This window comes from Teleopsis dalmanni, chromosome 2, assembly GCF_002237135.1.
Source record: "Teleopsis dalmanni isolate 2A chromosome 2, ASM223713v2, whole genome shotgun sequence".
In the NCBI taxonomy this organism is placed as follows: domain Eukaryota; kingdom Metazoa; phylum Arthropoda; class Insecta; order Diptera; family Diopsidae; genus Teleopsis; species Teleopsis dalmanni.
Genome location: NC_051847.1, coordinates 132,597,358 through 132,621,139, shown reverse-complemented (window position 1 = coordinate 132,621,139; position 23,782 = coordinate 132,597,358). Strand labels below are relative to the sequence as shown.

Here is a 23,782-nt window from a genome sequence, read left to right as displayed (position 1 = left end):
CAATTTTGAAAACGAATCTATGATCAAAACGAAAAATATTATATTGTTCAAATCCCTGCAAGTTAACTCGCTGCATATTACATGCAATGTCTGTTTCACGAGGTACTCGTTGTAACTATGAGCAACACTGTATATACACAAGTATATAAGAGCATCTGAGGGAGCGCTCCCTTTAACAACATAGACTTTACTCGTACATTTTATTTCAGCTTAAACTTGTGTTGATGTGTGAATCAGCTGTTTTGGTCTAAATTAAATTTTTGTATTGTTTATATGCGCGGCACTGTTGTTCTCACCAGACTCTACACAAAGCTATTCCATGAAAATCTGTGTAAAGATCATAATATATCACTTTTCGCTTAAGCTTCGTAGATGACGAGGTTTTTCGTTCCTAAAAACAGTGCTTTTTAGAATTTGTGTCTATTATAGAAGACTATGACATTAACAGATGTGATTTAACTCTCTGCATAACATGCTTTATTGACATGATCAGAAATACTGTACAACCGCTGTTTCATTCGACATCTGTCTGTCTACATAACATGGTTCTATGTTTCCAAATCGTTTTGTTCGACGGACACTAAAAAAACACTAAAAATACACTACCTTTGGGAAAAGTAAGCTAAAAATACACTGCCTACGTGAAAAGATCGTTAAATAAACCACTACCTTCGGGAAAAGAACACAGCTCGAACATTAAAAGTCGAATACAAACATAATTAAAAATTGTATTCAAAATAAAGCAAATTATATAAAAAAAATTTTATTTTTCACATTTGGACATATATATATCGTATGTTTTAGAATTATTTTGCTGATATTTTCTTTTATTCTTTATTTATATATAATATAATACATTTGGAATATATTACTGAAATTAAACACGAATGTTTTTATTCTGTTTAAATTATCATACATATCTCATTCTCGGGTTTATCTCGATAACCCGTTAAAGTTTAGTCATAAGTTCACACTACGACAAAAAAATTGTAAATAGATATGGATTTATAATTACTAGTCTAAAATTAATTTTATTTTATAAATTCAAAACAGAAATGGAGGAACGGGTGAACATTTTTAAATTACTTGGAAAAATGTTAGTGTAACAGTTGTTTATAAATAAATTTTCAAGCAAAAAGAATTGGTTTGTTTGTGTGGAAAAGTGCGGAAATATAGGTCTATTCTACTTTAGCAAGAGCCTTTAATAAGAGACTTGTAGTTTTTTTCTTCACTCTATATTAACAAAAATTTATTTTAAAATAAATTATTAATTACAGTCGTTTGAATTTAACCGATCTTCTCTGTAAATAGCTTTAGTGATATGCACCCTATACGAAAAATTCTTCAAAAACAAATGAACAAAAATACTAATAACATTTTTATTGGAAATAATACAACCCTGACTGAGAATAGAGAGAAATAGTTCAGTAGTGTAATATTTTTTATATTAGGAGGACGTGGTTGTTGTTGTTGCGGAAAATTTAATACAAAATATTTTACAATAATTAATATAATTCTTTTGTGTACGTATTTATATATTAATATAAGAAAATTGAATAAAATAACTATGGAAATAAAAAAATTACTATTTGATATATATTTTTATATTAATATTGCTAGTTTACACAAAATTGTGTGAAAATGGAAAAAATCTATAACATACGATACAAGATAGAAAAAAATGAAGTGTTATGATAGAAAAACAAGTGGAGTGTGGAGTGGAGTATAAGTGTATAAAATGAAAAGTGGAAAAATCAGTCAAAGAAATTAAAACATATTAAGCAGCAAACAAACGTAGCGCACAAAATAAAAAGAAAATTAAATATGTACAACTCCACGCGCTGTTGAGAAAATATAATAATAATATAATACAATAGTGAATTCTTAAAAAAAAAAGAAAAGAAATCACTAAGGAATTGTAAAAATGGAATGTTTATTTGTACATAACAAAAATAACAAAAACAAAACTCATTTAATAACAATAATAATTATTTTCCTACAGTTTGTGTAATATGAAAGACAATGTGTGATGAATATATTGCTTCAAATGATTTAAGCGGTTTATATATGTTAAAAGTTACACTTTAAGTTCAATATACATATATAAATTAATGGAAACTATAACAAAATTAAATTATACACAAAAATGAAAAAAATAAATTTAAATCACAACAGAATTCAATATAATTTAAAAATGTCATGAATTTTTACTTCGTAATACCCTGCATAAAAATTAAACCAGACATCCGTATAAATATATATAATAAATCATATATTTTTGGTATACTTATATGCTTATAAATATGTCTATATGTATATTATACCATAATAAAACTTTAGCTAATTTAAGTTGCTTCAGTAACGATTTAGTGAAAACGTCATCCTTTAACTTGATATCTTCGCATTAAAAAATAGCTTGTAGAATTTCTACACTCTACTTCCAGCAGCAGAGTATTAATTAAGCTAACAGATAGTGTTGTCAGATGTTTGTTGTTTTTCAGTATAAGTGGTTATTATTAGTGTTTATTACGGATGTAAACTGTAGATTCTGTGAAGAGAACGAGGAGTCGACCACACATATGCTGTTAGAATACCCTGCGCTAATGCACATACGGAATAGGCTCCTGGGAATGTATATTTTTACGGAAGAGTCAATAAAATTCTGTAAAGTAGGTCCTATACTAGTTTTTATTGCCGCAACAGGACTTAGAGACCTATTCTAAACCCAGAAGGGGACACAATAGTATATAAAACTTCATATAAATTGTTCAAGTGAACCGTTTTCAAGATATTAAAGATTTTTTGAGTGCTTATTTTTTTCGATAAAATTTCCTTTGAAACCACTAAGCAGAGTATCTCTGTAAATATTGAAAATCGGTGATTACGAAATAGATCTCGCCACTTGACAATATAATCTGCATATCATACACTGTAAAGGCGGTGCACTAAAAATATTTTTTAGTGTTTCACCTGTATAACGAACACGAACACAGAGTATATTTACAATTAGTTTAAAATCTAATCAACTGCTAAAAACAATTAGATTAGATGAAATTATTTCCCGCTACGTAAATTATTTTTATTATTTCAAATATATACAATCTTAAACCTCCTGTTAAACCTCCTTCTACTTTAGTTTCTTATTCTTCCAATGCTTTATTTACTTACATTCAACCAAGTATAAAAATCGTTTTACTTTTCTCTGTTCCCCCAGTTACTTCTGTCTTATTATTTTAACTAATTTTTATTTTTCTAAACTCATCTTTATATCTTCTAGTTCTTATTCTCTCAATTTTTAATTTTCATTTTATGATTTTATATCAATCTTAAAAATATGTGTTTCTCTTTATAACTGATTCAAACTTAAAATTAATAAGTGACTGGAAAGAGCAACTCAGACTGATTTTAATAATACAATTGCCTGCTAAAGTTGAACAGAAGACTTGTCACAAGGTTTCAAACTAGCCATTGCGGAGTCAAAAATCATCTACCGAACCTTAGGCAACATCTCTTCAAAGAACGTAATAACGTTCTTAACTGCTACTTGTCTGTTGAACTAAAGTGGGTATGTCACAATAATCTTTGCCAACTCTTCTATTCAGAAGCTGCAAGTTGGTCAAAGTCAGGCTCTCCGAAGACTCTTCAAAGTGCCATGGCACATCCACACGAATGACATGCTAAGAAACCTTAGAATAAATCCGGTCAAAAAATATATATGGGATAGAGCCCTGAAGCTATATGCGAAAACCAAAAGGCTGCCCTACTTAGCACTATCTAATCTCAGAGTAATCACTAACGGACGGGGCGGTACGCAGATCTTAGATCAGTCATTGAATGATCACGATGCTTACGAGGAATACTTAAATTACTCTGCTGCTGATATTCCCCAGCTATCAAGGAGTAAAAGTGCCCAGATGCACTAACTCGGAAAAGACTTAACATTAGACAATAATCCTCAAAGGATGCAGTGAAATGGCGACAACTTTTCAACACTTTTTAAATCAAATCTAAATCAATAGTTTTAGTTTTTATAGTATTGATTGTTCGTTTAAGAAAGCACTGCTATAATGATCTGTACCTTAGAAATGTGACTGTCTTCCAAAATCACAATAATAAAACGTTAAATAAAATTAGCAAGGAAAGGAGCTGAAAAGGCTGAAAGCCCATCAGAATTAAATTGATAAATATTATATATCTCAATTACATCAAAAATTGATGCTTCTGCCTACATTTTAAAGTTGTTAAAGTGTAGCGATAGAACTTAATTTCCGAATATCTTTTCTTCTTTTTGCCAATTTTATTGATACAACTGCTGCTGTGGCAGTTCTTTCTCATGCAAAAGCTCTACCAAAACATGTAATTATTCATTATAGGCATCATTTTGATTTGAAGTGATATTGTAACTAATTCAGATGAAGTAATCAAACTTTTATCGTAAAAAAGTAGAAAATGATCAAGTCTCAAAGTAAATTCTTGGTTATAAGCCTACTTAATTTCAAATCTCTTTCTTTGTTCTTGTGATATAGGTATTGTTTCCTTTTCTGTATCTCTGCTTAAATTTTCATTACAATATCCAAACGTAACAAAAATATACAATATGCGGAAGTATTTTTTAAGTTTCAAGTAAATATTGTTTATTATATATATATTTCATATATTCATATCTCTTTAATATGTTATTATTTAGATCACATTTTCTAGGCGATTTATAATGTGTATTTAATGAAAAACATTTTAATATATTTTCCGATATCTTGTTTTCGGTCGATAAATTATTTTATTAATAATTATTTACCATTGCCTTGATTTTGTAGGGTGTTTATTTGTTTCACTAAAACCGCTTAAATTGTGTGATACATAAGCCAACGAATACTTTTGCACAAAACTACCAGTGACTAAATTTAATTGTAGACGGTTAGCGGCTGTTATTAACTTAATGAAAAAATATGCATAAATAGTAAAAAAACATGTTTTCTCATTTTTTAATAATAAATTTATTTATACATATGTATATATATTAAATACTTTTTATTTGAATATAATATCCATAGCAAATAAATTTAAATTAATTTTTTTTATTTTGTTTATTTATAAGACCATAAAGATTTTAAAGTAAAATACTAAAATTTGAAAAATCATTTAATTATATACAAAAATGTTTATATATTATTATTTCATTTTGTTTATATATTACACATGTTCTTACTATATTCAGAACATGTCTCTACACAATATTACTTTGAGCTATCTGCATATATGTATGTATATAACATCTACACATTCCAGCATTTGTGTTTTCAGCTGGAAAATTATTTATTTCCCCTTAGTTTCAATATTTCATGATTTTCATGTGTATTCTGAGTAATTTTGTTTTATTACAGATATATCTAAATTTTCAACTACTTTAATAAGTCCAAGTAGTAAAAACAAAATAATTATTCAATTGTTTATATTCGAATATATTTTAATATTTAATTTCAATTTCAATCCTTTACAAAATAAACAATTATATTGGTCACATCAATTATATATCTTGTTTTCTATCTTATTCCCAAATAAGAATCTTGCTTGGTCACATAACCCACATTATGTTATATATGAAATTAATTTTGATATCCGAAAAAGATTGCATTGATTGTTGTTATCTATTTGCATCAATAATTTATTAATGTTGCTTATATTCTCTACTAATATGAAACGAATCCCATATTTTTAAATGATTCTGATTAAACCCAAAAAGGTTGGAAACTAGAATCAAAATACATTGAAAGATCTATTAAAGCTTTTAGCCGCTGCAAGTGTTAAAAACTATGAAAAAATTTTATTAGGAATGCCGACAAACTTAGGTTAAGTTGATCCGTTGTGAAGGGACATGAAGACAGTACTCACCTAATCAAATTATTAACCCACGCTGAGGCAATTCGTTGGTGAACTTGTTGAAGATTATAACTTAATGTTGTTATTTATTTTTTTATAGTACGCTGGGCATAAAAACAAAAAAGGTGTCTGATGGTTTCTCATATCCGTAGCTGCAACAGTAGTTACTGTGTATAATATATATTCTATAGGCATGCTATAAAAATGTCAACCTATAACAAAGTATTAAGATTTTTTCTTCTCATTGTAATATTTATGTCTCATTACATATGCCAAATGATCCTCACGTGTAAATATGTTCCTCGATTCAACATATTTTATTAAGAACTTTATTTTTCATTATAAGTTTACAGAACATTTAAAGGAACATCAATCTATTAAATTGATAGATTCCTAATCGATCGGCTGCAACATATTTTCCTTTTCTATCACTGTTGACTGGCATACATACTATATGTGTTACGAACAGTCAAATCAATCGATTTCGTTTTCCAACACTTGGTGATTATATAATATATAAAAAAATTATACTATATGTATTATATATAATATAAATTGACAAGTTACTTATATAAGTTCAAACACATTAATTATCTTCTCAACTATCTTTAGCTTTAAATTAACTATCATTCTGTGTCAAAATGAAAACATCTACTTTCTAAACTATTAAATAGTTTTATATAAATAAATATAAATTAATTTACTTTAATAATATTTAATTACACATATTTTTAATAATTCATTAATTGTAGAATTCAAACAAGAATCACGTACACAAATGCAGTCCCCAGTTTCATTTTCGTAATCCAATTTTTTATTTTTAATACATCATCCATAAAAATATTAATAAAATTTAAATCAGTAGCCGTGCGTTTGCATCGTAAACATTTATTAAAATACAAGTACGTCCATACATGAACTCATATATTTAATACTTTTATTCTGTTAATTTGAAGTGTACATCAATTATAATTTTTTGCTACACTTCGACGTAATTTAAATTCCAAAGTTTTTCTTTATTTTCATTGTTTCATAAATTGTTTTTAATTAAAATTTTAATTTCTTAATTGTTTTGAATATTCATAGATCAAACGTTAAGTTTTCCGAAAAATCTTTTCTAACATAAAATGTATTTAACATTTATACTGTGGTTGTTTTTTTATAAATATTCAACACAGATATTTATCCAATTTTATTACGTATAATCAATTATAAGCACATTCGATAGAGTTGGACTAAATTCTTTAAATGGAAAAAAGAAATCATCACAGCATAAATTATCTTTTCTCAAGATCCGTAAAAGGTTCTCGTCTTTTGGCTAAGAATCTATAACACTACACTTGCATTAATAATTTTTAAACATTTATTTTATTGGCATATAAATATATTTCAGCGGCCACGTTTTTTCTTTGTTGGTCTTCTGTTATCAATCAAAAACAGCTTCAGTTTTATTATAACCTTTAAACTCCAATCTATATGTTTAGGTGATATTTCTAAAAAAATAACGTTTATATGTTATATTCGTTGATATTTTATGTATGAACATTAGGGTGCCATTAAGGCACCCCCCAGATCGGTTCATTTTACTAAAAAAATAATCTGTGTAAAATTTTAGTTCAATTGGATAAGTGGAAATGGTGCCCCAAGAGCCTCAAAGATTGGAAAATAACGATTTTTTCCATAAAATTCATCTTTGATTACTTATATCTCCGACATATTTAATTTTACATAAAAACTGTCTTCCTAAAAGTTATAGATCTATTTAAAATAAACAATTCACTCATACAAAGTTTTTCTGTATTTCTAATAGTTATTGAATAATACAAAAAATAAGTTGAAGTCACCCGATTGCTAGCTTTGAAAGTACTATGAATGTAATTGTCCGCTTCAGCTTTACAAAAAATTTATTAAATTTATTATTTCTAAAAAATTTAAAATAAATTCAATATATCTAAAATTTAATCTTTCTAATAATAAAAAGTACTAATTCTAGGTTTATCCGACATAATTTTGATTATTTTAGTTAAAGTTGCTGGAGCAAAGTATCCTTATTACAACTTGGAAAACGACGGCGGTAATCGTTAACAATTTTAGTATGTACTGTTTTCAATTCTCCTTTTTTGTTAAAATTGAATTATAGTCCAGCATTAGTTTCACTCCTCGCTATGTCGTATCGTTTACTACTTTCAAGCTTAAAAGCTTTCAAAATGGCTTTCAAGCCATTTTGTGGGGCATATTTTCAAGAAGCCATCGCACAACTTGAAACGATTAAAAATGTTTTTAGTATTTTTGTATACAAACTGTTCAATTCCCTTTTCGACGATTTCAGTTATTTTTGCGCGATCTGTTGATACTCTCCTGACTTCCTTGTCATCACTATCTATATTCAAATTTGAAACCATACTTTTTTTGTCTCAGGTGATATATTTAAATCCAAAAAAGGAAAATGAACAAGCTTTGAGCCTTAATACCAAATATAATTTTTTGATATTGACTGAGAATAGAAGGAAGATTAAAATCTTGAAAATGAGCTTTAACTGATGACAAAGCATTAAACCATACTTCAACATACACTTTAGTAATAAAAATACATGTAGGCAGGAAGGGTAAGATCTGACAACGCCGGCAAAAAGGAACAAGAAGAAGCTTTAAAAAACAAGCAGTAGTGGGTAATAAGTCGTTGAAGTTGTCAGTCGGTTGTGCGCGTTTAAGAAGTTACTTATTATTACTTATTAATTAATTAACGTATATACACTTTGATATTTTGAATTAAATAAATACTATTAAATAAACATTCCTACATACATATACCGCAAAGAGCATTTTCTTCTTCTGTAGATAATTTGAACTCTTTCCCTAATAAAAATATTTTTAATACATGCATGGCTTTCGCCATCCATCTTGCATGATATATAGCTCCAGGAGGTCGAAACTTTATTGTACAGTTCGGCTTTTCTCCTAAAAACATTAATGCAAGTTCAAGAAGTTCCCTATAATCATCTCTTGGTTGGTTATCCTTACGAATCTTATAAAGGAAACGAATATTTAAAGAAGACATCTCGGTAACACTTTTTAATGTAATCACTTTGAATTAATCAATACGATAAAATATTATAAAATTCACTTCGCATTCCAATGAATAATACAGAAACTCACTTATAACTATACAAGTATTGGACTTATTTTCTACCAAATTTAGTAGACAATTCATTCATTGAACTCATTATTCAATAACTATTAGAAATACAGAAAAACTTTGTATGAGTGAATTGTTTATTTTTACTAGACCTATAACTTTTAGGAAGACAGTTTTTATTTAAAATTAAATATGTCGGAGATATAAGCAATCAAAGATGAATTTTATGGAAAAAATCGTTATTTTCCAATCTTTGAGGCTCTTGGGGTACCAGTTTCACTTATCCAATTGAACTAAAATTTCACACAGATTATTTTTTTAGTAAAATGAACCGATCTGGGAAGTGCCGCGAGCAATTCGACTTTCGAAAATTAATGGCACCCTAATGAACATTCTTTAATTTGACAGTTGTATATTTTAATTGGTAGTCTTATTTTTATGAAGAATAGTTAAGCTTTCAAAATTACGCTATGTTCTAGCAGGCGCCCTAACACGACGGTCATTTTCCTGGGGGTTCCATCTGCACGGCTGGATTAGTAATTCACTATGATATTAGTAATCACGGCGCCATTCCGCTTACAGCTTTTTATATGAAATTATTGTTGTAAAGTATAATAAACACATTTACTTGAGAATTTTATAACATCAGAAATCTCGTGGACTCTTATTCGCCGATCTTCCATCATTAGATCATTGATTTTAGCCATCATATCTTGAATTATTATTTTATTTGGACGTCGTCCCGGCAGTTTAATATCTTTGGAACTTATACGATTACAACAAAACTTTGGCAAATTAGTTTCTAATCATTTTGTATGGTGCTGGATGTTTTTTATAATATAAAAAAATTGTCGTTTTTTTTTCCAAAGAAAACAAGAATAAGTTTCTAAGATCACTTGGAGTAGTAGTATGCTATGTTTGGCAGTACTTGGAGTAGCTGTATAAGCAGCCGAAAAATAAATTTTATTGAAATGAATATATTCTTTATATTTAATATTAATTACTATAGACATATTTTTTTTTCGATTTTATATAAATTTAATTACAATATATTTTTAAAACTTATTTAGTGTACTTATCACTAATTTATAAAACAATTTCAAACCTGGATAAACAATTTTCGTCTTCTCGTATTAGCTATCTACTTAACAGATCTTTATTAACAGATACTCTGTTCTCTATTTTGGACTTATAACCATACTAACCACACTCTCAAGAGTTTTATAAAATCTTTGTTCTGATCTCGTCCCTTCAACTCTCCGAAGATTTTAATTTTTAATGATCTGAAATTCATGCATATATTATGTTAATTTGAAATGTGCTTTCAGTTTGCAGAATTGCGCTATTTATAATATTTTCATTTCAAACTCATGAAGGATTTAGGTTATTTATTGTGCGATTGTACGAGTATGTATACAAAAAATAAGAAAAACAATACATTAAAAATTTAATTGAAAAATTTGAAACTTTATGTACTCAAGTAAGAAGTAAATTTGCCTGTTCGCTATTATTAGTTTTAGTTTAAATTTTGATCTCATCTCCTACAATTTTGTTTACATTTAGCAACTTTGAAATATTTACAAAAAATTCTATAAACAATTATTTTTTAAAAATCATTACAAAATATAAAAAACTGAAAATTTGACGCAGTAATTATATTTCCTGCTCTTCTCTGAATTTATAGAAAAATTAAAGCACAACGAATCAACCGGTTTCATTACCCAAGGCTATCATTATACGAATCTCATCACAATCTCATTAGTCGATATTTCGTAATTACAAGAGGCCTAAAAATGTGAACGAGCAGCAACAAAAACTTGGATAAAATTTTCGCTCACGAAAAAAATTGATTGTTAACCGACAGTCAACAGTGCGTTCCTGTTGACTACGCTTCGTTCGTTGTCATATTCAACTTGGCAACGAACAGCATATATAGAAGTTTCTAAAGATGTCTACTATGCTTCCACTGTCGACAAGTGCGTCTGGTACTCATTTGCGTCCACAATCATTAATCGGACCGGAACGCGAACCTGTACATTTTACCGTCAATTTAGTCGGCGCACCACCAGAAGTCGAGCAGCTTGTGGAACAGATCAAAACTGTAGCAGAACAATTTCTCTATCATTGGAAAACTTTTCCAATTGGTAAGTCCATACCCAACATACGGTATTCTCAATTAAGTTTTTAATATAATTTTTTTTATTATTTTTTATAGTGCTTCCACAGCCATTGTCAGCCACAACGCTCGCCTTAACTGCTAGCAATGCAACGAATAGCGTTAGCAGCCGCAAGACGCGTCCCATAAATTTGCGCGACCTATTTATAGCGCCACCCTTTGATGAGCTCGATGCTGTTGCATCCGATGGTAATGGCGAACCACGTCGTTTAACCAACTCACAGCTAAAATCGTTGCGTGAGAATGGGTAAGTTTATCGATTAAAAAATTTCCGTTTTTAATAAAAAATTTTCTATTATTTTTATATTTTTTTATTTATGCTCAAACTGCTGCTTAAGAATTTCATTAAGTTTAATTTACGCTTTAAGGTTTTTGCTTTCATTCAAATGAACAGCAAAGTACGCAAAAATTAGGTTGATTAATTACAAATAATAATTAAAAATTAATATTAGTGTAAACACGGCATCTTTGGTACTTGCATTTGAATTTGGAAGAAACACTTAACACCAGTCATTTGCTAAAAACTTAAATAATAGTTTGGAATTATTGAATAACTTTTAGTTTACTTCTTAACGCTACTCTACTATTACTTTTATTATTATCATTATTATTATTAATATAATTATTCACATTATAATATTTTTCGTTATTTCGTTAATTTTGTATTTAAAATTGAACACTTCTCTATACTCAATATTTATAAAAACAATAAGATCTCCAATATCTTGTGCAATATTGAAATATTTCTGTAAAGCTTGCAAAAGGATAAATATGGAAAACCGAAGAAATTAACTTTGGAACAATTGGAAACAATACGTAAAAATGGGTAAATACGAATTATTAAACAAAAAATCGTCTAAACATTTAAGAAATGTGTTTCCTTCCCCTTTTAATACAAACAAAATAAAACAAAATATTTTAGATTTCAGTGTTTACTTGAAATTGTTATGTTGTAAAAAATTATTATTATGTATGAAAGATCTTAAGTGTTTTCTATGTTGTTTTGTAATGTTTTTGTTATAGTTTTTGATATTTTAGTTAAGTTGTTTAAAGATTCTTTTAATATACTCGTACAAAACTTATTATCAGTATATCTCGTGGTCTATGTCGCTAGTGTCACTCATTAACGAGGACCAGCTCATTACTATCGTTAGTTTTTCACTATTTTACCAGACTTCTAATTTAAATAATATGCATATAAGATATAAATATGTAATAAAAACGATATTTTTTCATTTTCTAAAAAAATTAAGTCATAAAAAGTAACTATTTGAAGTAATGAAGTTATACATGACTTTCAATTTGAATGATAAACATATATGACATATATATATATGTAATAAAAACACTATATTTATTAAGAATTCTAATTTCATAAAGCAATTAAATAGTAAAAAAGCAACAATTTAAGAATTAAGCTATATATTGAAAATATACTGCATATGAATTGCACTAATAAATTAAATTCATATAAATTAAAAAATAGGCACCTTAATTTCATTCATGCATTCAGTCAGTGCGCATTAAGTTTCGCACTTATTATAATGCTTCCTTACTACGAAGAAATCTACTTGAATTTAAGCGCCAGTTTCATGATCATGTCCCAAACAAAAGAAAACGTAATTTCTATTAGTCACTTGTACATATTGTATATTTGATTTCGTTTGAACTATTTATTAGTTTTTATTTATTATATATAATTATTATGACATGTTTCAAAAGTACATACAATTAAAAATTGATTCCAGTTGTCTCTATTCCGTGCCATGTATATAACCTCATTAAACGATTTGTATGTTTCGGTGAATACTGTTCCATGTTGTCTTTGGACCTCCTCTTCTCTTTGAAATGTGCCATTTTGCCATTTTAAGGCTAAAGGAGCTATGCTACGCGTATCTTTTCTAAGGGTATGACCGAGGCATTCATATATTTTCTTTTTAGTATTATTTAGTATATCAATTTGCTTAGTAATCTCCGAGACTCTAGCGTTAGTTTAAAAATGATTGCTTGTTTGTTATATGCAATGTTTCACAGTCATTCAATAACATAAGATAGTCTTCTTTACACAGGTGTTGGAAATTTTTCAGTTTAGTTACAGCTGAATATCCTAGTTTTAATGCTTATATTGCCTTTTTTATTTCTGTACCTTCGGGATTCTTTGTGTCGATATGTCTATTATACGTCTATTATTAACTTCTTATATATAACTATATATAACTTCTTTTTAAGTATTGAATTATATGCATAAAAAGCATATATATAGTGATTCATGAATTTTTACTTAACTAGTTCAATGAATTAGTTCGATCGCAAATTACTCTAGCCTATTGAAAATTGAATATATAAGAAAAACTGCAGAAATGATATTTAAAGAATAATTTTAAAATAGTCTGTAACTTAACTAAATTGAACAATAATACTGAATGTAATTTTATATTTATTTTTAATCTATGTTTTATTAAATAACCATTAGTAATCTCATTGACAACGGCGAAAATTTCCGGGTATTTTGAAGTGTTTTGTGATACACATATCAGATTTTATAGTTTTAAAATGTAGACAAAACATAAATTTTGTATATAGTAGATTAAATTTAACTCTAGTTTTGGACTCTTTATCATATGAACATTACCTGGGAAGACATGATGTCATCTGGACATAAACTCTCTAAGTTATAGGGAGTTATAGCAAGTTATAGTTTGAGATTGAATATGCATCTACAAATTTAAGATTTCCTATATTGTAACGGATCTTAACGGGATTACATTTTGGTGTGTTCTCCAAATTTCTTCACAAGAAAACTCTTATTTGACTTCATTACTATATACAGTTCTTAATGCAGTAATAGCGGTCGTCTATATTGCCCACGACTTTCTTATTTAAACGCTCATTTATAGAGCCTATTTTTCACACTCCATTTTAATTATGATAATTACCATATAAAAATGCTTTCTGCGATGTCTAATATTTAATATTATAAGATATTGAGTAATTGATTATGGGTGAGTTATTTCTCTATATAACAAGAAGAATAATTTCGAAGTCCATAAGAAAAAAACACTCTAAAATTGTTACTGTCTTGTCTGTTCGCTTTAGTTTATATGCTATTAAATTTTATTAATTAATTACAATTTTATAAATAATATATCTAAAAGTTTAACACAATAAGCCAATAGTCCTAATTGGATTCTTGTCGTTATAATCTAACCCAATCTATCATTCATAATTTTTATTTTTTTTATAAGAAACTCAATGAAATTTAAAAATGCATATGTACATTATTAATTAAAAATTCTGTTATTTTATATTTGAAAAGAGTCTTTAATTTAGATGTTTCATATTTCTCAAAACTTATTGGATAAAAATTTTTATATTTATATATTTATTTAATTTACTTCGTAGTTTAAATATATGTTTACAGCATGTCATATACATTATCTTAATTACTTGTAAGTACATAAAACCATAATAGAGTTATTTTATAAAAGTCGGAAAGACTATATATACATATATATAAATATAAACATAAAGGCTTTTACCCAATTTTATATTGTTAAATAATGTAATTCAAAAATAAACAAAAAATACAAATCGAGAAAAAAAATTATTTTATTTAATTCAGTAAGTTTTACAGATGTTTAATATACCCTAAAAACACCATAATAAGCACCAATACAAGCACTCTCTTCTTAAAAAGTTCCAGAACATTTTCTCTAAATTGGACATTATAATCTTTACTAACTTAAATGGTAGTATTTTTTAATTGTACAGTTAAGTGTACTGTTCTTATTAACTTAAATTCCTAAATTCTGCATATTACCATTCAATTTGGATTAACATGTCAATATTGGAAATTTTAATATTATTCACATGTTCGAAACTTCGAACATTTTGATGATCGAGTATGCTTGTGCTGCTCGAAAGTGTTCGACAATATAAATACCTCAGACATTGGCTGCTATTAGTGTTTGTTTAAAGTAAAACAAATAGAAAATGACACATAATGCAGATAATTTGTTTGAGTAATTCGAACACCTCCGAGCAGCGCGAACCATTTCGAATATTTTCAAAATTCGAATCTGAGTATATTTGAGCTGTTGAAACATCGTAATATTCTAAGTCTCAGGCACTAATTTATATAAATTCTTATTAAAATTCAATACAAAAAAAACCTTTAATTGATTTGCAAATAATATCGGCAGATGGCGCTCCCATTTATTTGAATATTAATTTTGAATATTCTAGAACTTTTTAATCTTAATGTATATGTAATAAAATTATGTTAAAATCATAGAAATTATTACACATTTTCACGAAAATCTTCACTTGTATTTTAAAAGTAAAATAAACATTTTCCGATTAATAGCACTAGAAAAATAAGTAGTTTAGTTGTTTAGCATGTAAAATGTCTTGTTTTAGTTAGTATCTTTATATACTCGTATGCAGAAGGTCTATTTAGAAGCTTGTATAAATTTGTTTTGTATTTTTCACAGTGAATTCGATGTGCCGAGTCTTCATTTTCCGGGACAAGTACACAAGTGGCGACTTTCACAACTACTTCAAAAGGGGACACTACGTGCAAACGATTCATTTCTCAGTGATTTAGCTTTAGCCGCAAGGTTTGTGGTGGTAACAGCTCGGGCCCGAATATTTTCTCATTTCTTTTCGGTAGTGCATGCGATCAATGCTCTACTGGATGGCATAGTTAAATTGTTCGATATGATAATTGGTGCGTTTTATACGAAGAAAATGGTTTTAACTGATTTAAAGTACAAATATTATTTTTTTTAGGTGTGCCTGCTCTACTGGCCCATAATCTAGACTATAAAATTAAAGAGGAACGTTGTCGTTTTCTTATAGCAGAATTAGTATGTCGCGTAAGTATTTTTTTTTTTATTATGATAGTATTATTGTATTTTATTTATATTTATATTTGTCCGATATATATATCTTTCAGCCCGAGTTTGAGGATTGTTTAGATGGTCTATGTTCTTTTGTGCGTAAAATGCTGCGACGTGCCACAATGGAGAAATTTGATTTTAATAGTTGTGAAGTAACGCAACCAGTGCCATATCTCTTTTTGACTCCGAAAGGACAGGAAATCGATTTACGTCTATTTTGTCGAGATATAATGCGTAAAGCATTACCTATACTTATAGGTATATTGGAACGCGAAACAAGGGGTTGGTTTTTACATTTTCGAGAACGCTTAATTGCTGAGTTAAGAGCTAAAAAATTAAGCGATACTGAAATTGAAGAGGTCAGTACCATAATTAAATAAAGAAAATAAATAATAATAGTAACTATAATAGTTATAATTCATGTATGTAGTTTCTTATATGTTTTTCCAAAATAATTTGTTACATATAATTTTTATAAAAGTTTAAAAAATTTAAAATATAATTTCAAATATAACTTAATTAGTTTTATGAAAAAAAATATACATTTTAATGCTACACCCTAAGCAGAAGAGAAGAAGAAAGAAAATTAAACAGTACAGCAATAGGATTGAGGCAGACAAGTGCTTGGTATAGGTTTTAGTGCCCTATTGCTTGTACAATTCTATAAGGTCACTTGATTTTTTTAATGACTATTAATCACATGCTAAGATAAAACAAATTGAATATATAAGTTTATTAATGGACCAGGACTAATTTGGAGTACTTAAACCATTTCTAACATCACAGTCATGTTGACGGATTTCTCAGTCTCCTATTAATTACCCTCTTTTAAAAATGACTCAAAAGGACACCGATATCCGCAGATGTTATAAAATTCAGGGCAAAACTTTTCAAAACTTTTATCGGCCTCTGATCAGAGATTGCCAAGAAACAAATCCAATATTTCTATATAGAAAGGCTTATAAGGCTTGTTAATTCTCCAGTTAGTTTCAGTAACTGTTTTCAAGGATTTCACAAAAGATTTTATAGGTATCAGTATAGCATTGTCCCTTTTACTATTAACACTAATAGACAATTGCTGAACACAAAAAAATGGTGGACAATAAGATTAGAATATTTAAAAATTTAATATTAAATTAAATTTAATATTAAGCTAATAAATTCGAAGAAACTTTTATGAAGTGAACCGGGTAGTACATCCGCTTTCCGGTATGGCTTTGAGTTCCCTCTGCGAATTCTGTTTTACGTCTTCTATGGATTCAAAACGCGTTCCTCTGAGTGGTAATTTGAGGTTGGGAAACAGGAAAAAGTCACACGGTGCAAGATCAGGTGAATACGGTGGCTGTTCGATGGTATTTATTGAATGTTTGGCCTTAAAATCGTTGATAATGTTGAACAAATTGAGGTGAATCGGAACAAGCCGAGCGTTGACACGTCGCATACACAAATTGTCCACCAAAATCAAACGAGCCATCTCACGACCGATGCCTAGCTCTCGTGCTATCTCTCTAACACTCACATGAGGATTTTGGAACACGATTTCCTTTGCCTTTTCAATGTTTTCGTCGGGGGTAGAGGTCGAAGGTCGTCCAGAACGCGGCATGTCTTCGACGGTCGTACGACAGTCCTGAAAGGCTTTGTACCACTCATAAACTTGAGTTTTCGATAAAACTGATTCCCCATAAGCCTTTTGTAGCATTCGCAAAGATTCTGCACACGAAATTTCGTTCGAAACACAAAATTTGATGCAAACTCTTTGTTCAATATTTTTTTCCATTGTTTTTTTCGCAACGCACTACTGAGGTGAACTGGTTTCAACAGCTGCCGTAAACGAACTGTCTGACAGATCGCGCTCATTTTTGGCATAGTAATTAAGGACAGTGCTGCCAAACTACATAAACTTAAAATATCGAAAAATATACAGCGCGCGAATTTTAAATGAGAATTTCCGAAAACTTTTCGGTCACAATGTATGTACTGACACAACTAATGTTAGATTATTTCTATAGCAATTGCATATACTATTTGATCACTAAACTTTAAACTGCAAAAATTCTCTTTATGATATTGTGTCCTTTCATTTGCCTCTATATACATTTGATATATAATCTCTTTATCTATATACACCCACATGACAACGTTTGCATCTAAATACAGTTTAATAATATGTCTGTATTTGTAAGGTCTTATGGATATAATTTAAAATATTTTCAAACTAATTTTTTTCATTATTAATTTCAAACTAATATATTTTTTTATTTATAGTATTACGTTAACCTTTTTTTTATTTACAGGAAGTTAATGAAGCTGTTATGAAAGAATATCTACAACGGGTATATTCATCAATATTATCACATCCGAAACTAGAAGATCTTGGCACTGGAATTCCCGAACTTTTAGTACAGCAAGCACAATCTGTTGTAATTATGTACAAAGCAGTCGATAAAGTGCAGAAGGATATTAAACGTTCACGTGAAGATCATCAGAAATGCTTAGCTAATGATCATTCTGTACTTTCACGAGTTGCTCCTTGGTTGCGCTCAAAATTGCGTGCTGCTGAGGAGAGTAAATTGAACAAATCAGCTTGGTCGGCACACGAAGAATCTCTAAAAATGTGCACAAAACACAACCTACATCAAACTGCCTATTTTCTTAGTCGTGATTTAGCTTTTATGAAAGAACGTGAACCTGTACTATTAAAGGAACTACAAAATGCCAAAGCACCAACACGAAGTTTTCAATGGGCATGTCGTATATGGTCACCTAATTCGTGGATAATACGACGTAATTTTCAAGGGCAATCCGATGTAATACCTACGGTAATCAGTCAACAGGCTACGTCAATTGTAACACCACGTTCAGATCCCAGTCAACCGGTATTTTTAGTCGAAAAAGAAATTATACGCACCACAAGCACACGTTGGCCATTTTGGCGTTTGTTGAATCTGATGCAGCGAACTTGGTGTTGGACATGGAATATGATGTTTTTGCTCGGCATACTTGTGCCCTGGTGTAGCCCTTTGGGTTTACGTGCACTCTTTTGTATAAAGCCATTTATGCCTGATTTGGAATTATCACAAATTAACGGCACATTATTTCCTAGAAAAACTAGCATAACGCAGACAATGGCCTCACGTCTAATAGAACTATGGCGGCACATATCGAAGTCACGTACACATTTCGAAACGGAACCGGATACTGGTTAGTCCCTAATTAACAAAAAACTGAATTTATAATTAAATTATTTAATAATTATAAATTTAATTGCAGGCTTTATTGGCAAAGGTTTAACGCGCAATTTAAATCGTGCTTGGAACTATTTTGTAAAGGGTTTTCTTGGCACGATAATTATTCTTTTTGCATTTCCACTTATATGTTTGGCAACCAGTTCACTGAGTATTTCATTGGCTTTGACGGCACCGCTTTGGATACCTATATTTACTCTTCTATTGCATATATATATGATTTTGGTTTATGACCTAGATTGTCCGGATAATTCGCGAAATCGATATTGTATACTCTTAGAGGCTGTTATATGGAACATGATAATACAAGGTCTACTACAACCAATAGCCGCAGTATTAGTTGCTACCATATTCTGGTCATTAGCTTCAGGTCTAATTTTAATTGGTTTGTATTTCAAAATCAATTAATAATTTATTTTTATTAAAAATTAAAAAATTATCTTGTAGTTGGAGTTGCGCGTTATTCCTTACGATTGCTTTGGGACTCTCTAACTTTTCATTTATTTATCAAAAAATGTGGTCGTATACCAGCTTCGGATAGTATTGCTGTCAAACGCATAGCGGGTCCAGGGTTAGCACTTGATTATTATTTTATTATTAGACCAGAACAAGCCTTAGCTGCCTTTGAGGCAAAAATGGAATTGGATGAGTTACAAGCTTATCAGCATGCCATGGAACGTATTATACTACAACCTCAAAAGGATTTTAGTCAATTTGTAGAGGCTTGCTTTGGTCCATTTTCAGCACAGTTATCTAAAGCTGGACCCTATATGGCATTGGATCGTGAAGCGCATGATTTAATGAGTACACTACATGAAAAATTAGAGAAACGTAGGCGCGAACTGCAGACTTCTCTGACGACACAAGTAAAAACACGCATTAAACTAAACACCAAGGAGTTAAAAGTAAATACAATATTTTTGCAACATCTTTCATATAAATTCTTATTCTTATGATTAAAAAATTACTTTCAAGATTGCAATACAACTAGCCGCCCATATATTAGAAAAATGTTATCCGTCACACGTGATTGCTAGATTATCTATTAATGAAGAAGATTTTTGGGATAATAAGGTTTGTATTTGAATTGATTTTGAAAACAAATGACGTTAAAACAATAAAAATTCTTTCTTTAGGGTCTTAGTGTAAATGATTGGCCTGGTTTGGCTGGTCTTATATATACCGAAGTTTTTAGCTTAGATTTTTTAACGCCTTTGACTGAAAACGATACGCATTTCAAATTAGAACCACATCCCTCGCTTGATCTTACACGTTACACAGAGATGGTACAAAATGCTACAGAAGTTATAGGTTCAAAAGGGTTAGATTTATTGGGTAATGTTTATGCGCCTCGCGGTAACGTGCAAGTACATTTACCATTTTTAGAAGTAACAGCATTCAATCCACGTTCTAGAATAACACTGACTTTTAGAAAGCCAGAGAAGAGGTATATTAAGAATAATATATCTAATTTTTATTTTCTAGTTTTTTTAAATTTTTTAGAGATATGTCTGTTGGTCTAACAACACCACGTGTACGTGCCCATCGTGCTCAGCACACAAAAACACCAGAACCACAAAAACCATGGCGTCCATGGAAGAAAAAAATAGATGAAAAAAGTATAACTGAAAAATTATTAATACCATTGCCAGTACCGCACCCAGTGCATATCGCCATTGCTATACATAATCGGGATAGTGAGAATCCAATACCACTTGATTCGGAATTAGTATGGGAGATATTAAAATCAATTGAGGATTGTCAAAACGGTGATTTTATGGTTAGTAATTACATATTTCTCTATGTACAATATATAACTTAATTAATAATTTTCTACTTTATTTAAGGCTGTGCAATCTGTGGCGCGTTACCGAGGCGCCATAACAGAGTCGAGTAACGACTCATTAGCTTCAAGCAGTAGCATTGGGAGTACACGAGATTCTGCTGGTTCAGCTTCTGGTTCTGCAGTTGGCAATGGTACTGAAACTTTACCCTGTGTGAATCGGGAGGTAAGAAGAACAATAGAAATGTGAATTCAAATAAACAGTTTAACTGGGTCCTATCAGAGCGGAGTACTGTCATTGTTGTTGGTAAAGACCGAGTCTTACCAAATAGTAAATTTTTAGTTATTTGAATGACGGTGATAATATCTATTATTGACGGTTTTTTAATATTAAATGCGAATTTAAACTTTCGAACTGCTGTTCTCTTTTTGGTTCAGATTAAAAAATCCCAGCCACAAAGAATGTGACCAAAATTCTAATCTGCTTCAAAGCATAGCTGACATTTTAACTACTCAAACTCATCTTGTTGAGCTAGTAAAGCAAGCATTAGCGCATATACAAGAAGTTTAAACCCCCATAAAATATTTAGGACCATTTTAGATTGTATATAATATAGATGAACATTGAATTAATGTTCAAAAATCTCCGTGGATTAGTCTCTGTAGCGCTTCTGACCTCAGGCCAATGATAGATTGCAGTAATTTTAATAGCAATTCTAATATGAGTTGAGACTCAAATTAAAGTAGTACATTTATGTTGTTGTTGTTGTTGTAACCCGCTGGGACTTGTTAGTAGATAACAAAAAGGATATACAAGACGATTACATGGGTGGGGAAGTGACTGCATTTATAATATCAATTATATTATAAGGAATCTATTGTATGTGCTAGTTAGATAATACCATCTTTCTATTATACTAGAAACATATAGTATATTTTTGATAATCCGGACATCACGGTAATCCGAAGTTATTTTGTTATAAGCTCTCCTACAAGGTATATATATAAATAGATACAATTATTATACGCAATAAAGAATATATAACATATTTAAAAAAAAAACCTTTTTTCTATATTCTTATTTATTTTTTTTATATTTTTATGTTTTGTATTATATATAACTAATTTTTTTTCTTTCTTTAGGTCTGCACTCAAGTCAAAGTAGCTGATGAGCCAATGCAACCGTCGTCTGGCTTCCATTGGACACTTAGTAACTGGGGAGCTGCGCAAACTGCTCGTCGGCGCACTAATTCCAATGTGCGAGTGGATCTAGCCAGTCCCGAAGATATATCTTTAGATACGGATAGTTCACGTGCTGTGTTCAATGCATACGGTACAACGGTTTAATATTAACAGTTTATTAGTTAGTGTATCTAACCAAAAGCTATTTTCAATTTCATGCATAATTTTAACGAAAAAAAAAAAATTTAAATTATTTTTTTTTAATTTTGAATTTATACATTTTTAAAAAGTTACAAAATATGTTGAAACAAATCAAATTCATTAGGAGTTTAGCAATATAATGGTTTTTAAACAAGTTTAGATTTAAAATTTCTACAAAGCAAAATTAACAAATAAGCTAAAAATTGTATATATACGCGTATATACAAAATATATCTTAAAAAATTTATATTTAAACGAACAAATTAATATGTATATTCTTAAGCATCTAGTCGCCATTAACAATATTAACATCTCATTTAATAACGAATATTTTTCGTTTATATGTCTACCTACTTTTTAATATAAAGCTAATTGTTGTTTAGTTATTCAACATTTACTATAAACTTCATAATATTATATTTACTATAGCAGCTTATTTAACTTTACAGCAAAGCGTATACATAGATTATTAATTATTTTTATTTATTATTATTTTTCGTTTTTTTTTGGCTTTGTTACTACTTTGACACAATTACAGGTCGCACTTGAGATTACTTGTTTTATATATGTAGTTATTAAAAAGAAAGATTTTTATTTAAAAATATATATAATATATAATTTTGTATGTGTTTTTTACCAAATACTACTTTTTAATTAGATTATTAAATATATCGTTTTTATTATTTTTTAAATTTACACATATTAGTCTATAAGTCCTTCTTTTCTAAGCAATGCAATTTTTTTTTAAAGCTATATTATATTTAATATATTTTACTCATTTAAATATTGCTTTTAAAATAATGAACAAAAATTAACTCTTAAGTAGAGAACAAATTATAAAAATACATAATTATAACAATAATAAACTATATATAATATATACATAAGGACTATTAAAAAAAATCATTACGAAAATATGTCCAAACCCCCGCCCTTTCCTTAACCACCTATAAAAGCGATATGCTATAATAAGAGAAGTCTTCTTCGTTCTTAGTTAAAATTTTAATAAAGTACAACAAATATTTAAAGTAAATTTGCTAAACTGTTTAAATTAAATATTCAGTGAAATCTTTTTTTAAATGTATATTATATATTAATTAATTTAATTAATTCCTTTGGATCTTTAAAAATTTGTTAATATTGCAAATACTTCTAGTACTATTAAGATCTCTGACAACAATTATTCACAGCGTAGAAATATTAAATATTACAATAAAATTATATTTTAGACAACAGTCCAGAAGAGCTGGCGAAGTTTAACAAATTTTTTTAATATGATTT

At 29.0% G+C, this 23,782-nt stretch overlaps 2 protein-coding genes across 3 annotated transcripts in view; both read left to right on the top strand.

The window, feature by feature from the left end:
* Positions 1–23,782, top strand: part of LOC119675015 (DNA cross-link repair 1A protein-like) — a 367,032-nt gene that overhangs the window by 329,033 nt on the left and 14,217 nt on the right. The gene's annotated exons all lie outside the window — the stretch shown is intronic.
* Positions 1,489–22,672, top strand: LOC119675012. Of its 2 annotated transcripts, XM_038086174.1 has the most exons (15): positions 1,489–1,523; positions 10,698–11,157; positions 11,229–11,436; positions 11,944–12,015; positions 15,683–15,918; positions 15,981–16,066; positions 16,147–16,449; positions 18,385–19,291; positions 19,361–19,720; positions 19,783–20,240; positions 20,311–20,409; positions 20,472–20,782; positions 20,839–21,115; positions 21,183–21,344; positions 22,262–22,672. In XM_038086174.1, exons 2-15 carry the CDS (start codon positions 10,962–10,964, stop codon positions 22,463–22,465), a joined length of 3,879 nt encoding a protein of 1,292 aa, XP_037942102.1. In that variant the 5' UTR covers positions 1,489–1,523; positions 10,698–10,961; the 3' UTR covers positions 22,466–22,672. The 2 variants fall into 2 exon arrangements, with proteins under 2 accessions (XP_037942102.1, XP_037942104.1); XM_038086176.1 differs by lacking the exon at positions 11,944–12,015 and having other exon boundaries at positions 22,262–22,671.

Coding starts and splice junctions, on each gene's coding strand:
- LOC119675012 (XM_038086174.1), top strand. CDS start 10,962: ATGTCTACTATGCTTCCACTGTCGACAAGTGCGTCTGGTACTCATTTG. Junction 16,450..18,384: donor GCGATACTGAAATTGAAGAG/GTCAGTACCATA, acceptor TTTTATTTACAG/GAAGTTAATGAAGCTGTTAT. Junction 20,783..20,838: donor TTTAGAAAGCCAGAGAAGAG/GTATATTAAGAA, acceptor TAAATTTTTTAG/AGATATGTCTGTTGGTCTAA.